Raw genomic sequence first — 16,542 nt, forward strand, 5'->3', positions numbered from 1 at the left:
CCAGGGGGACTGATTGTAAGTCGCTCTGGATAAGAGCGTCTGATATAATGCTGTAAATGTAAAAAAAATTTTAAAAAGCTTCCATAGGTGGGAACTTTTCTGGTAGCATGAGGGGGATCTACAGAACGTTAGGCAGGTGGTTTTTAATGCTCATTCTTAACTATGTGTCTTTCCAAAAGTAGAACTTACCCAACCAGAATTCATCGTTCATGTCTCCAAAGCCTGCGGTGTAGTTTCTCCAGTTACGGAAGAATTCAACTTTACCACTCTGGCGCCTGACAAAGACCTAGGGGAAAAAAAGACAATCAAATAAAATAAAATGCCTAAATAAATCCTCCACAAGTTCAACATATAATTCTTACAGATCCAGCCCACCCAATAAAAATACAGAGGAAAGATATGTAACTCACAATCCATCCCCCACCGTCCGTGGTCATGTCGCAGTAGACCTGCAGAGGCTGGCTCTCGTCCCCACGCAGGTAGATGGTGTAGAGCCCTGAGGTGGTGTCTCCATTCAGCAGAGCCTGCGCACAGTCCTTAGGGTGTCTGTAAAGCACACCAACTGAACAGGCACAGAAAGCAAGTAAAACTCTGTACCAGTGTTTATATATCAGTGAATTTGGGGAAATGTTGGGTTCTGGCATTGCCGAACCACTGATGGCGCCGCATGGCATGAAAAAACTCACTGGTGGTAAAGAGGGTGGAGATGATTCGGCTCCTCTTGGGCCCTGCAATTGCTTGTAGTAGAACGGTGTATTCCGTGGAGGCGCTGAGCTGAGACATGCTGTAGGAAGTGGCTGTGGGGCTGAGAACCACTTCCTGTCAACGGCAAAACCAACATTACACACTTTTGGTGCAATTCGAGGAACACGGTTCCTTTAAGTGTCTCGTAATAATAATTGAACTCACTCTCATTATTGATTAAAATGAACATTATTATCATCACTATAGCCTACCCTGAGGGTTTTATCAGCGGACTCGTAGGTCAGGAGGTAACCTGTGATCTCAGCACGGGGAGCCGTCCAGGACAGCATTGCACTCTCCGTCTGAATGTTGCCGGCAGCCAGATTCTGAGGTGCATCCACGTCTGTGGTAGAAGGCAGAATGTTCAATGTAGAATCAATGTTTGTAGCAAATTAATTATGACATTTACTTATTTCACTTGAGGATTCAATCAGACAAAACGGGGTTATAATTATGATTGCACCCATTAGGTTTTTGCAAGTGTCTAAAGAGGATTTTTATACAGTACATACATTTTCAGTCACATTACCATCGTGTCCCTGAGCAAGACACTTAACCCTGAGTGTCTCCAGGGTAACTGTCCCTGTAACTACTGATTGTAGACGGTGAAAGGGTCTGAAGGTTACCGGTTGTGAACTCCGTGGTGGTGGCTGCGCTCTTGGCAGAGTCCCGCACAGCATACACTTTGACGGTGTAGTGGGTGGCAGGTATGAGAGAGGTCATCTCAAACTCCACAACATTACCCGAGACTCGCTCCATCACTGGGGAAACTGCACAACACACAAGGTGACAGCGGCCACCGCTTTATTGTTAGCGGCCTCTTGAAAATATTTTCAGACGGTGCTTTTGAAAAAAAATGAAGCAAGTGCAGAGACTTGCTCTGTTAAAATGCCACTAGCTGGCACTGTTACTTAAGGGTACCTGTGTCAGCGCTGTAGGTGATGACGTAACCGTCCACAGTGGCAATGGAGGGCTGCCAGTGCAACAGGGCCTCGGTGTCTGTGATGTTCACTGCACTCAGACCGCGTGGCTTGTCCAGAGCTTACAAATGTACACACATAAACAATAATAAAACTCAGAAATATGTCACAATAGCCACTGCATGGCTGACTGTAGCGTCCGATTTCTGTTTAAAATTGAGAAGGCTTTTGGTAAGGTGGCTCTCACCTGTGGTGACTGTATCAGAGCCAGGTTCACTCTCCTTCAGGCCCTTGATTGCAGTAACGGTCACTTGGTAGGTCACTCCAGGGGTCAGGTTGGGAAGCACTGTCTGAGACACAGCTCCATCCACCATCAGAGTTACTGGACTCCCTATTTAGGGGGGAATAAGACATATTCTTCTTGTAAAACTGCTGCCTTTTTTCTTTATTGCAGTAATGTTAAAGTAAATGCTTAATTAAAGATATTTAAAAGCATTTTCACTTTCATTTTAAGACCTCGAAATTGTTTAAATTATCAGTTGTTTGAACCATTTAATTACACATGGGTTAAGTGTGATCACTTGCCAGTGGAGACCATGGAGATACAGATCTTATTTACCACTAGAGAGCAGTAATTTAACAATATTTACTTATTTGTAACCACAAGATTGCTTTTAACTGGATTTGTTTAAAATATTTCTTACCACAAGAGGGCAGTATTTAAACAGGATCTAATTTACAGTATGGCTTACCACTAGAGTGCATTATTTTACCAGTATTTATTTTACAATATTCATTACCACTAGAGAGCAGTTATTTAACAAGATAGATTTTAAAGTATTCTTACCACTAGAGGGCAGTATTGAATTATATATATATGTTCAGATATGTTCAGCAGATACTTTTTTATAGTGAGCTTTTTTATTACGTATTTGCTTTCATACCAATAAAAGCTCTATATAAAAATTAAAAAAAAAAACAAAAGTGAGAATATTCTCCACCTCCTGTTCTCTGTATTTCATGTCAGCAAGTGTAAATTCCCACACAGTAGTGGCAGTAGTTATTATAAACCAGCCCCTTAAAGATGTCAGATCCAAAATAAGGGTTTCATCAATCAACATCTGAGTCTTTTTTTTATACATTATAACACCAAATCAATTTCAATAGTGGGCACTGACCTCCATGAATGGGCACATAGGTCACCCGATAACTCTCCACCCGGGTACGAGGAACTGCCCAGTGGACAGTGGCAGATGTGTCAGTGACGTCTGAGAACCGGATTCCCTTTGGTGATCCCAGGCCTGGAATAAACATATTCAATATCTATATAATTGTTATTCGTCCATTTAGATCAGCTGCCAAGAATGAAGCATTGCAAATATTACAATGTTCTTCAAGTAAAACTAAAAGCTGAATCTTGCATGACAGACACAGAAAAATTATGTTGTTACTCCCATTCTGGTGGATGCAATCATCACACCCCAGGCGAAGACAGTAGGCCAGTCAGGGACACAAATATACTTGGAAAAAACATAGACCCATTCACAAAAAAAAAAAAAGGATTTGACAAATGCTTCCTGGGTGGTTCTTTAAATCATTACTGACCAAATTACTAGAACTAGACATCACCACGAAAATGAAAATTCAAAATTTTACTCTTGGTTTTTAAATCCTTAAGTGGTGCTGCACCACCATACCTGTCTGAGCTGCTCACACCATCATGCTCACTTCTTTCGTTCTTCTGAACAGGAATTGTTGGTAGCGCCAAAGCCAGACACGCCAACTATGGGTGATTGCGCTTTTGTAATTTTCAAATTATGCAATGATTTTTCTTTAGAAATCAGGTTAGCACCATCAACTCAAATCTTGACAAAGACAAAGTTGTGCTCTGAATATCGATTTTGATTTGTTTTAGAATTTTCCCATGCTCTGTGGTGTATTGTACACACCTAAAGGTAGAGAGAGAAGCATTTTTATCTCTCAAACCTCCACAAACACGTATGACATGGGCGTTAGATGCTAAATTGCAAAATTGCATTTGGATGGACTTTATAATGTTTGCAAATCAACCGTAGGTGAGTATGCAGAAGCCCCGGTAGAAACATTGATCAAGAAAAGAGAAAGATACCTGTGTGAGCTACACCATAAATGGATGGGAAGCGTCGTTTTGAAATGACCCCGTAGAGCTCAATTTGGAACTCTGTGTCTTCAGAGAGACGTGTGAAAACCTTTGTCCTCTCATCTTGGGACACTGTCACCTCTTGGAGTTGGGAAGCATCCTTAGCGTTGCTAATTTTAATGACGAAACTATCGAAGATGTCCTCTTGGACTGACCACTTAATCTTAAAGCTGTCGGGTGTGATGTCAGATACGAAGAGTTGGTCCACTTCCGGTTCAGGTTCTGGATATTAAGGGGATACAGGATTTCCACCACTGCAGATTCTAAATACACTTAGTGATTATCAGGGTACATTTACTTTTTTTACATTACAGATGAGTGACAAATTAAAGCAAATTCAGGTGAGTAGATAAAATTTTTGTGTTGTTATAATTTGGCCTCTTCCACTATCCTCAAATATGATGATGCCTCCATCCAGAGGAAAACAGGCATCATCGAAGGATTACTGAGTATGAAAATAATGTAAATCTCATTGTATGTCCTTTAGTTGTTTAGTTTAGTTGAGATTTGAAGATTATTAATCTCATGTCCTTTCTGTATATTTGTTACCCATCTGTAGACAACAATAATAACAGGCATTAATGAAAACCTGAACATGCAACTATTACCAAGCCAAGTAGATGGGGTGGGACAGAAAAGTGAAAGAGATAATAATGAAAGTTGTAAGTAGGTGCAAATGGTAACCCAGCCAGTGGGGACGGTGTATTTCTTGGTGCTGATGCTGGTCCCAAGCTCGAGTAAATGGGGAGGGATGCATCAGGAAGGACATACGGTGTAAAATTTTGTCAAGTCAATTGTGTGGACAGCCAGATCAGATGATTCACTATAGCGGCCCCAAACAGGAGCAGAAGAAGAAATAAGTGATCTGGTCCGGCAGGGGCCACTCCAGGTCCGGAGTTTCATGTTGGTCCTGTGTTATTATGTTTCCTGATTGTGTTCACCTGTGTATGATTGTATAAAGCTGCCCTGTTCGTGTCTGTTCACGGTTGGGTCATTGTATGGTGATGTTTCCCTTGTCCTGTCCACCATGTATTAAACCCCTGTTTCGTGACATCGTGCCTATGCGTCCTTCTTCCTCGCCATTAGTTAGCGATAGCTTTACCAGAAATAAAAGTTTTAATTGCTTGTAGATCATGGTTTATTCAGAAGTGTTTAACAGTCAGTAGGCCAGGCTGGCAGCAGGCCGCTAGCTGCAGTAAAACACAGGATGTGTTTATCCTCTGATAACGTTGCCGGGCTAATTAAGTCAAGGAGCTTTCAGAAGAGCTGAAGAATCTCAAATTGGAGTAGCCAGTGAGTTTTCTTTTCAAGAGGCTTTGAAGGCAAAAGTGTTTTCAATTATTTTAAACAGCAAGAATCTCAAAACCATGGACACATGAAGTGTGCGACTTTTCTACATCTAGGTCAATATTGTTGTTTTCTGATTTTTTAAAGATGCGTTTGTTGGAAAAATAAGTGTCTGATGCGGAAAGCCAGCGAATCCTGCTGAGCTGTCAGTCTTCATTAGGGCCAGGCTTGTTTCAGCCAGCCTGTCAGACGGGGTGAGGGAGTTTATTCTTCAGGAGTGCTAACATGTGGCAGCCAAGGATCACTTTCCTCTAAAACTGGATTCGCTTAACTCAATCTGCATTTACAAAGGCCCGTCTGTTGTTCGAGGAGGGTTCGAGGCGCCAGCGATCCTGGGGAAAGGGAGTCCTGATTGGGTCTTCGGCCCTCCGAACAGTCCAGCAATGCCCAGGGCCACGTCGCTCACATGCATTATGAATAATATCAACTCATGGCCATTTCCAGCTTTCCCTGTTGTTCCCGTTGGCTGCCGAGTTTATTCATTGTGGATGCTCAGTTGTATTTTTGATTGTTTTGTAAATTTCACTCTCTGGTTAAACCACACATCGGGCGGCGGCGGTAGGAACGCGTCTCGTGTTAACAACCGGGTTCCTCTGCCTGTGGCCCATTAGCATGCAGAGTTGATTGCCGTGGCCCCTGCAGTCCCTGGCTGACAAATGCCAAGAAAATGTGAGAATGTGAGCCTGAGAATGAAGACCAGGCCGGAGTTTGAGAACCCGACACGCATACTGAAAAGATCCCTGACAAGAAGTGACAAAAACTCTTCAGGATCACTTCCCGGGCCATTCCCCGACCATTTGCACTTGATAAACTCGTCAGTGGAACGCCTCTACGGGAAACATTTTAAACATCCAGTTGCACTTTATTTTCCCACCCGTCTTTTGCACATTCTGTCGGTGTTTGGCTACTGACTATTTTGCATACTGGCCTTGAACTTTAAAGAACTGGGACAGGCCGGGGCTGTAATTTCTTCCTCGTGCCGAAGTCTTCTGTAATCAGTAGCCCCAAAACATCACCTTCTGCTCAAACTCACTTTAATGACACTGTGGGTACAATGGGCACTCTTTCAAAATCTTTACCCGTCAGATGGACAGATAAGATTAGGAAGTCCATCCAGCAGGTACGCCGGCTGTGCCACATCAATTAGATAGTCTGTCAGCAGCCGGGCCAGGTGGTTTCTTCACTGAAGCTGTGACTAAACCAGCTGTTGAGTGGGGATGTGCAGAGATATTTTCTGTGAAGTTAGATGTTTGCCCAGTTTCTCTTGTAATTACTATAACGAAGTCTAGGAAACGGGGCATGGGAAAGACAAAATGGAAGCATAATGGAAAGTCATCATATTTGCTGGATCAGGTCATGATGAGTTCAGTTCAACCACTGCTCTCCACCAAAGTGGAAATTCTGTTCTCACTGCGGTAGGTTTCTGGCTATTCCAATAAATTCTTCTGCTGACCAATATACTGGATGTGACCTTCATCTTTTTCTTGACCTTGGTGGGCACGTGACAGAGCTGCAAAATGATCTGTGGAGACCAGGTCTAGTAGAACCCCTCCCACCCTCTGGACTGCCCAGTCTTTTTCACTGCGTCTACATGAAGCCTAAGCAGGTCCAGGCTGACCTGAGCTGAAGAACACTGGTCCTGGTATCTCAAAGATCTGGCCTGCTAAGATATTTCTTTGGCATTGTTCAGGCTGAAAGCATGAAAAAAGTGATTGGGATGAATTTGAATTATTTGACTAGATGTTAGTGTCTAAGCATTGCATGCAGCATGCTCTAACTAAATTTACCTCAAAGGTAATGGTATTATGTTAATGAAATGAGATACAGAGGAATGGAGGTAGTTCAGATCACGGCGACCAGGTGTACCTGTCGTAGCCTCAGCAATGACAGGTTCTAAATGAAGGCCCCTGTGGAGACCACGCAACGTGACCCTGTACAGGGTGGCTGGGAGGAGGTCGGTGATGTCCTTGCTGTAAACATCGCCCGGAACTGTGAAGTTCTGCTGCTCCTCAGCACCCTCGGCTTCAACCTCAATCAGGAAGCCCTCAAAGGCCCCCCGCTCCAAGCTCCAGGACACCAGGAAGTTGTCCCATGACACATCTGACACACTCACGCTGCCCATCAGGGGCTTCTCTGCCTCTGGGTGATAAACACATCAAACTGGCATTAATGGCACAGGAAGTTAGTAAAATCGACCAAGATGGAAGATGGTGAATGAGATGGTTGCATGTGATCATTTGAGTAGAGGAAGGTATTTTTTGTCTTTCCTTTCCGCTCATCCACTTGTTTTCATTGGATCCAATCCCAGGGACTGTGGTAGGGACTCTGGTACAAACGTTATAATCAAGGCAATTTGCATAATGAGCATTCATTCAGTGAAAATCGATGGTAATCACTAAACTGTCTAAATAACATGGAATAATATTCCATGTCATGGACTTTTCCACAAAAGTCAACATGAAGTCAGCCGTCTTGGTGAGTAATGACTGGAAATTCCCATGCTTTATTGGAGTTTAATCGATCTCCATCTGTTGTTAGTCAACACATCCATTCAGTATGACACTTAACTTAAACTTTTTTTTGAGGTTATAATGTTTCCTCCATGCAGGGGCTGTTAAAATCTGCAGGCACCTGTCTCTGCCTGAACAGCTTGGGTATTAATGGCTCTGAACAAGCCATTAATTTCTGAAGGTCCTGTGTAGCCTGCCTGAACAGAAGTACACAGTACACTTCAAACACAAGAGCAAGCCATGCAGTGCCTACACAGTCCTGTAATTGAATGCATTTTTTGTGGTGCGTGTCTGTGTGTGTGCAGTCGGCATTCAGACAGGAGACAAGCAGGTAGCCAGCCCTCAAGAAGGACTCAATAGGCCACCATTATCTCCTCTCAGTACACATTCAAGTGGATGGGAAAATGGAGCACAGATGGAATGAAAGACAATGAGGATGATGCAAATGACCCTGAGCAGAATCAGCTTAGCAGTTGCTTTGGAGAGAATTGGGGTGAGAAGATCACAGTTTAGGAGCTGCACCGTTATATAACAGTGCAAGGGGTGTTAAACCACTATTTTCAAAAAGGAATCACCATTTGTAGCCTTGTCAGAGGTTTGCATACCAATTTTCATACTGACTTTTTCTGTGATTCTGTGATTGACATTCACTTCAATTTGTTTATGTGTTTGGGGAGATTTATCTAATCTATAAAATGACCATGCTACTGCTAAATCAGTATTACTTTGTGACTATAGATAGTCTATGATGTTTATATTGTATCACTATAATCATTATTGTTACATGAAGCACTCTATACACTTAATAAATATTAAAGCACAATTTTGGGGTATTGTGAATAGGTATTTTTTTTGTAATTTAATTTAATTAAAAATATGTTGTAAATTTAATTATTATGACTGATGATTATAATTTTGTGTCACATTGTTAAATAAAAGGACTTTAGCCGCAATCCAAAAGGAAACAAACGCCTAAGAACTGAACCTTTTTAATTCATTTTGTTATGTCTTATTCAATCTGGTTCAGGAAGCTGGGCGTCCCCTGCATTCCTTGCATTAAAAGTATTTTTTTGTGGGTGCAGCTCTCCCCAGCAGCTCCACAGCTCATTCGGTCACAGCCAGTCATCCTATCCATTTTCAAATGCCAACGGCAAAGAGATGCGATGAACACAAGCATAGATGTGGAGGGACATTTCATAGGGACTGTCTTGAGGTCATGCAGTTTTTGGACATGCAATGGCTTTTGCTCTACTACAAGTATTGTAGGAGCTTTTTTTCCTCAACATGCAAACTCTGTTCTTAATAAAATTGAGCCCCAGAAAATTATTCATTTAAGAACAGAGGTCAACCAAATCTCCTGCTCCAGGCTCCTAATACTAAAACAAAAACTGAAGTAAAAACAGGGTTAAATAAATACACTGTCTTTTGTATTGCTATGCAATCAGCTATGTAAATAACGGCATGGTTTTTATCATGAGGTAATATATCCTTTATTGATCCATTTGACCTTCAAGCACTCCAATTCAGAATCTTGTAATCCCCTGAACATGGCATCCCAACGATTGAGAAACGCTAGCAAGTTAAGACTCCCTACCCCCCATCGCTCCAGTCCCGGCATAAGCCTGTGAGGAGTGCCATGCGTGTTTGCCCTCCGTGTCTGGAGATAATAATGGCCCTGCCTAAATGAATGTCACGGATTATAGCACCGCCGATTTCGGAGACTATGTTGTAACAGGGGTCTCAGCATGTGGCCCATTTATCAAGCCACCCCACAGTTCATCGTGGTCAAATCAGACAAAAACAGAGGGGAGCAGGCCCGCTCTGACAATTATCACATGAATGAGCTTTGTGTGGAGCCCAGACCTTGTCCATTTCAGGCTCCCACCTTTGCCAGATTTGAAAAAACAGCCACATTTAGGCCTTCTGCGCTCTTCCCCCTTGTGTCATATCAGTTTATGCCCAAAGCTGTGTAGTTTATAGTTACGATCGTGCATAACTTTACATACTTTATGAAATGTTTGGTTTGGGGGGGTGCGGGGGTTAAACAGCCCACAGGATTTGCTGCTATGATCGCATTGGTCTTTACCCATGTTTCTTCAAGGAGTGAAATAAAACCAAATGCAGTAAATGAGGGTTTGACTGAGGAGCCATTGAAATTCCGAGCAACAATGAGTTCGATTCATGCCCGCATTCGACTTCAGTGCCAGATACCAGAATGAGAATGTGGGTACTGGTGAGAAGTTGTCCAGTACAAATAATAATGAAAAAGCCTATCCAGTCATTATCCAGTCAACAACTGAAACCACAAGAGATTTTTTCCAGAATAAAGGACTCTTTCTACACAGCATAGAACATTAAGTCTCCAGTGATGAAGGTGAAATACCAAATTTGGTACTGAAATGGACTGACCTGTGGATGCTGATATGGTGGCTGGACCGCTCTTCTTCTGTCCTCTCTCTGCAGTCAGGGTGATGGTGTACAGCATGCCAGGACTCAGGCCAGTCAGCGTGAAATCACTCACACCGCCCGGCACCTCCAGCTCCTCCCGTCTGCCATCGGCCGACACAAACACCAGCCTGTAGAGCTCGATCTTGGCCAGTGGTCTACGCCATATCAGGATGAGGGTGCTCTCTGTCGCCTCGCTGGCCTCCAAGTCCTTTGGAGCATCAATGTCTGTAGAAAAAGTAACCAGTTTAATTTACCAGCATTTATGTGGCATTGAATGCATTAAAAAAACAATTGTCACTGTAACAGATCAATAACAGCTAGTAGCATGTCCTTGATTAGTTTGGTAAAGCTATTTACCTTTTGTTTTGTTGTGGCTTCAAGATCGGTACTGGCACAGCAAATTGTTAAAATCATTAAAAGCACATAAGCTGACCAAATTTTTGAGAACTTCACAAGAACTGAGCTCATTCAAGGAGCATGTGAATGTATCAGAAAATACATGTTTGTAATTCAGATAATACACTGTTATACACTCTGTACATATTAATTTATTTAATCAATTTATATTACAGACCTACTATTAGTTAAAGGTGCAAAACTCCATTTTATTTGTCATTGTATGTGGCTCAGTCTAATACTGACCAGAGGCAAATCTTAAAGAAGGAATCATCTTTACCTGTCACAGCATTGACAGTTGCAGGTAAACTCTCCCGCTCATCCTTAATGGCAGTCACGCCCATCCCATATTCGGTTCCAGGTCTCAAGCCTTCCAAAAGAGGGACAGAAATGAAATGTAACTCCTGATCATTTTATCAGCTGGCCGTGTTTGAAATAGGAACTCTGTATCCTGCACTTGAAAAGAAAGTATAGTGTTTCCTGATTTGTAATTCAAATGTCTCCCCCAACGTTGGCTTTATTAACATTCGACTTTGATGTGGAGCCACTTGAGTCCAGCTGTCCTCCGTAATAGGGAATCGCCACAGGCCAAACACAATATTTGCGACAATGCAAAAGGCATAGTGATCGCCTTTGGCGCTCTGCAAATGAGGGCCCACCCCATCCAAATCTGACTCATTTACTACTCTTAATTCCTTTATTAGCCCCAAGTGGGGTCACCACACAGGAGTCTTGCAGACTGAAATGACACCTAACGCTGAGGAAGCTCATTATCAATAAAATCGCAGGCGTGACGGCAATTACCGATAACAACTGTGTGGGAAAAGAAAGAGAAAGAGAGAGAGAGACTGCAGACCACGCTGCAGTACCGCCAAGGACAAAGGACTGGGACAGACAAAGAATCTATTACCCGTTCTGAATATGTTTTATCTTTGGCTGTTTAATCCTCACCGGGAGTGGAACACAGTTGGTAGAAAGTGACCACCTCAAAGCGCAGCATACAATGGCTCAGCTAGGCAAAAATAAGGCTTGACTTTAATTGTATGACACTAAAACAAGCAGTCCCCTCCAGCAATTTTCTGATAAAGTGACACTTTTTCTGGCCCGGCAAACATTTCCAGAGACAAAAAGAAACCTCTGACAATAGGTGCATTGAATCCGATACTGGCAATTTAGGGTGCTTCCTAGGGAAAACAAAAAAGCTTGGCTCAAAAAGCATTTCACCGTTTCAATTTTGCACAAAAAAGGTAGAGACGCTTTGAAGCTTCTCTAAGCAAAACAACTTGACGGAATCAGTCAATCTTTATTTGTGTCGAACATCAATATTATATTTGTATCGGATATCAAGCTCACAATATGAATCAGATCCATGGCTCAAAGCCCCTAGCAAGCAGGCCAAAGGTGACTCCTGGGGCAATAATGGAAAGAGGAACCGAGACTCAGTCTGGGAACCCATCCTCTTCTGGCAAGCAGTGAGTTTCTTACGTCACGTAATGTAAGTTACATCAGTCCAGGGTGCTGGGGTATTATGGCTATCGAGACGTCTTTGTGTCGTCGTGTCATGTTGCAGGCCAATTTACAATTAACGGCTAACTTTGCTGGAGAGCTGAAGTAGGAAACAGATTATCATAAATTATGATTGATAGTTCTTGTTCTTGTATTTTACTTTTCATCCTAGTGGCTAATACACCCGCCTAACCACCAATGTGTCCCTGAGCAAGACACTTAACTCTGAGTGTCTCCAGGAGGACTGTACCTGTAACTACTGATTGAAAGTCACGCTGGAAAATGGCATCTGATAAATGCCATAAATGTAAATGTGTATATTTTGTATATTCTGTATTTTTCTTGTTCTGTTTTCTACATTCATGTCTGCACTGAAGGAGTTGCTTTTAATCTCATTGTACATGCATATAGTGACAATAAAGGCACTCTATTCTCTATTCTAACTCATCAAGCAAATGTGCTACTCAAGCAAATACTCTACCAGTGATCTTAGCCTGTGTGGTGTCTTGGGGACCAGTGGGGAAAGTCAGCTCTCCATGCTCTCCACCAGACAGAGGGCCATACTTGACACGGTAGTTGATGACCTTGGCCCTGCTGTTCCTCCACTCCAGAGTAATGCTCTGATCAGTCTGCTCCACAGAATGCAGGTCCGTTGGGGCATCCAGGTCTGGAAAATACCATTGTAATTGTGTTGAACAGGATCAGTGGGAATTCTTTCCCATGGACATTGGTTCAAAATTGATAAATACAGGGTTACACAAAATACTTTAAGAACATGTGGAGGCCAATTCCATACCAAGAGCTTTATAATAGCTTTTAAATGTTTATATATACAGATGACTATTGATGCTATTTTAATTGTGATGATGCTCCTATCCACATTGTATAATTGTATAGATGCAGCCTATAGTGTAGGGTGGTAGCAGCCTAGTGGGTAACACACTCGCCTATGATCCAGAAGACCATGGGTTCAAATCCCACTTACTACCAGGGAGTAGTAAGTGGGATTTGTGGATTTACTGCTCCAGGGAGGGACTGTCCCTGTAACTACTGATTGTAAGTCGCTCTGGATAAGGGCGTCTGATAAATGCTGTAAATGTAAATGTGAAGTTTTCCGCTCACCTGTGAGGAATGTCTCAGTGACCGGCACGCTGGTCATCTCCCCTCTCTTTGCCATCAGAGATACCTCATACTCAGTGTCAGGGTGAAGGTTGTTGAGGTGGTACTGGGTGTCAAAAACCGAGAGGTCCGCTGTGTTGCTGTCGGTCCGATCAAAGGTGGGTCCATAAGAGATGCTCATGCCATCCACCTGGGCCACCGGTTGCCACCAGGTGACCAAGGCAGATGTATCTTTCACCTCGCGCACATCCACCTGGCTGGGTGCATCGATCACTGGAGGACCGGCGAGACAGAAAAGCCAGGATGTTGTTTTATTCACAAACAGAATTCTCACTTTTTTGGATATTAAGATTATACACAGGGAGGCTTTTCTTGAGGGATTATAAATACATTTATATATGGCATTTTCCTAACCCGCACTTCCTTTAGATCAAGTAGTCCCAGAAGACCCCACAGCTCTTATTGAGGGTAAATTGATTCGTCACATGCAGCAAATTTTGAGAGCTTGTCCTTCTGCGAGCTCTAGATAAACAGAGAATCTACATTTGAGCTTAAAGAAGGTTTGAGTGAGTGTGAATATGAACTGTGTCTTAGAATGCTGTTTTATCGACCCCAAGGGAATCGTATGTATTTTTTCTATTAGCTCCAAAATAAGTATGTAGATCTGAAAGGGGTCCTTATGTAATGCCGACAGGACTTGAAAGACTGTCCATATCCAAGGTGAACTGTGTATTTCAGAAAAAAGGCCATTTCTCAATGCCAAAATGCTTAAATATTTCCAAACCAAACAGCATGAACGGGAAATACCAAGCCCATAATGTTTTTGCCACATGTGGCTTTGTTTTCCCTGGCACATTGTCTGCCATGCTTGAATCGTAACGTACGTAAGGAAGAGGGGCCTGGAACCTTTTTTGTGGTTGCACAATAACAAAAATGTTTCTAAACCACGTGTAAATGGAACACTGGCCCGGGTTTCAACACGTTTCAGAATGCAGGCCTTAATGCTCAATTTTCTGCTCAGATATGATATTTGTTTGTCTGTTCACCATATTCCTTTTAATTTGGCCAATATCAGATTTCATTGAGAATGGTTCACAACAAAAGCATCATGACGCACAAGTGCAGTAGCAAAGACGTCACTGTATTGAAGCAAGAAATCAATTTGGTGCAGAACGTCTACATGCGCTTTGTTGCGATGATGAGGAGAAACATTGTGGAATTCTTGTCTCTACCACAGTATACTTCCACAAAAAAACATTTATTTTAATTTCCCCATCCAGGCTGAAATCTCACTGGAAAAAATCTGAACTTTATCTCCTTTATGGCTTCATATTAAAGTGGCCCAAATAAAAAATTGAAAACATTTACTTGTCCATATTACTTGTACTACTTACAATTTCTTGAAAAAATCTGTCACTTACAGGCCAAAAGTTGAATGAACCAAACTATGAATGAACACATGTGGAGTTACAAAAAAGTCCACAGTCACCAGACCTGAACCCAATTGAGATGGTTTGGGGTGAGCTGGACCGCAGAGTGAAGGCAAAGGGGCCAACAAGTGCTAAACACCTCTGGGAACTCCTTCAAGACTGTTGGAAAACCATTTCAGGTGACGACCTCTTGAAGCTCATCGAGAGAATGCCAAGAGTGTGCAAAGCAGTAATCAGAGCAAAGGGCGGCTATTTTGCAGAAACTAGAATATAAAACATGTTTTCAGTTATTTCACCTTTTTTTTGTTAAGTACATAACTCCTCATGTGTTCATTCAAATGGTCATGAAAATAAAAAAAAACACATTGAATGAGAAGGTGTGTCCAAACTGTACTGTATGGGCAAAAAATCGGATTTGTAAAGTAAAGTGAATGTCATTGTGATATACAGCACAGCACACGGTGACACAACAAAATGTGTCCTGTGCTTTTAACCATCACCCGGGGAGCAGTGTGTGGGGACGGTCATTGCTCTGTGGCACCTCAGTGGCACCTTGGCGGATCGGGATTCGAACCGGCAACCTTCCGATTACGGGGCTGCTTCCTTAACCACTAGGCCGCCAATGCCCCATTTTGATGATTGGACCACTTTTGTGTCAACGCAAACTAAAACTCTGATGCTGTTGTGCATTCCCAAACTGAACCAGTGTGGGTTGCATGACCTTTTTGTCCATTTGCTTACCCACAATTCAGTTCTGCTGCATTGTACTCTGCTTTCAAATTTCACAACCAGTTTGCCAGCAAGGACAATTTCTTGCAGTTGTTGTCAGTGCATCAAATAAATCAGGCATCATCCAATAAAGAGCAATGAGACATTTTTAATGAGATCGAGTGAGGTCAGACGTTTCGGGGTAGCTCAGATTAAATGCCACCGCTGAAGGAAATAGCACACCTAGACTTTAAATGTCAGCGAGAGAAGACAGGAATCGGCTTCCACAGCAACGGCTGTGCACCGATCCCCCTTGAGTAGCCAATGTATCTGTGAGCTCCATCACCTTTTCAAGTGAGAGAAAGACAGAGGGAGGACAGACGTTCTATTAGTCAGCTGGTTCTATAGTTAGAAAGTTTCTTTTTTGCCATTGATTTTTTTTTTTAAAGCACCTTCAAAAGCTAAACTACGAAGTGATTCATCTTGATTCAAGTTTAATCCTTTTCTGTTTTTATCCTTGAGAAGTTTTTTTCCTCTTTCCAAACTGGCACTTGTTAATGACTTAGAACAGCTGCTCACTTGTTACAACGTTCTGCCGCGCAGGGGGTCCTCTTGTGTGGTTCTTTACCACCTGCAGCTTGACTTCGTACTCCTGGCCAGGCCCCAGGCCGGACTGCTCAAAGGTGGTCTCGGGTGGACTAAGAGCATTCAGAATCTCTCCATTTTCCTCTTTCTGTGAACGCAAAAGGTAAAGAGAACATCATCGACGTTGCCACTAACTTTGCTGCCCAACTGCATTCTATAGATTCTTAATTGACACTGCTAAGTTAAAATAAAATTTACATTGAGGATATAATGAGATGAAGTCTAATGTTGATTTAATGAGCAGACATAAAACCTGGCATTGGAAAAATGGAAGTAATGGAAAATATTTAATTGAAGAAATGCTACTGATTCATTACTCTGGTCAACCCCTTTTATCAGATATTGTAATCATTGACATGAACCAGTGAATAAGCCTACCGAGAAGTTCATGAAAGGATAGAGTTTGGATGTGTTTTTGGTTTGGGGACAAAAAACAAAGAGTTGTGGAAACAATAATGATTCTGCGGCATATGGTCACTTGAACTGTCGCCAGAAGGTTCCTAGATGGTTTTACACAACAAACCACAGAATGCGAGACAGACAGCATCCTCTGTGAATCAGCCGACATCAGCTTTCTTTTCTCAGCTTGA

General features: G+C 42.4%; 1 protein-coding gene across 1 annotated transcript in view; it reads right to left on the reverse strand.

The window, feature by feature from the left end:
* tncb (tenascin Cb) overlaps nucleotides 1–16,542 on the reverse strand; it is a 31,284-nt gene that overhangs the window by 2,580 nt on the left and 12,162 nt on the right. The window contains exons 6-20 of the mRNA XM_028995490.1: nucleotides 15,887–16,040; nucleotides 13,173–13,442; nucleotides 12,532–12,717; nucleotides 10,825–10,914; nucleotides 10,110–10,373; nucleotides 7,057–7,329; nucleotides 3,793–4,065; nucleotides 2,843–2,965; nucleotides 1,912–2,055; nucleotides 1,666–1,785; nucleotides 1,371–1,514; nucleotides 957–1,087; nucleotides 687–819; nucleotides 411–562; nucleotides 190–286 (exon numbers count right to left, since the gene is read on the reverse strand). Of these exons, the coding sequence (XP_028851323.1) occupies nucleotides 190–286; nucleotides 411–562; nucleotides 687–819; nucleotides 957–1,087; nucleotides 1,371–1,514; nucleotides 1,666–1,785; nucleotides 1,912–2,055; nucleotides 2,843–2,965; nucleotides 3,793–4,065; nucleotides 7,057–7,329; nucleotides 10,110–10,373; nucleotides 10,825–10,914; nucleotides 12,532–12,717; nucleotides 13,173–13,442; nucleotides 15,887–16,040 (2,554 nt within the window). The remainder of the gene's footprint in view (nucleotides 1–189; nucleotides 287–410; nucleotides 563–686; nucleotides 820–956; nucleotides 1,088–1,370; nucleotides 1,515–1,665; nucleotides 1,786–1,911; nucleotides 2,056–2,842; nucleotides 2,966–3,792; nucleotides 4,066–7,056; nucleotides 7,330–10,109; nucleotides 10,374–10,824; nucleotides 10,915–12,531; nucleotides 12,718–13,172; nucleotides 13,443–15,886; nucleotides 16,041–16,542) is intronic.

This window comes from Denticeps clupeoides, chromosome 11 (genome assembly GCF_900700375.1).
Source record: "Denticeps clupeoides chromosome 11, fDenClu1.1, whole genome shotgun sequence".
Lineage (NCBI taxonomy): Eukaryota > Metazoa > Chordata > Actinopteri > Clupeiformes > Denticipitidae > Denticeps > Denticeps clupeoides.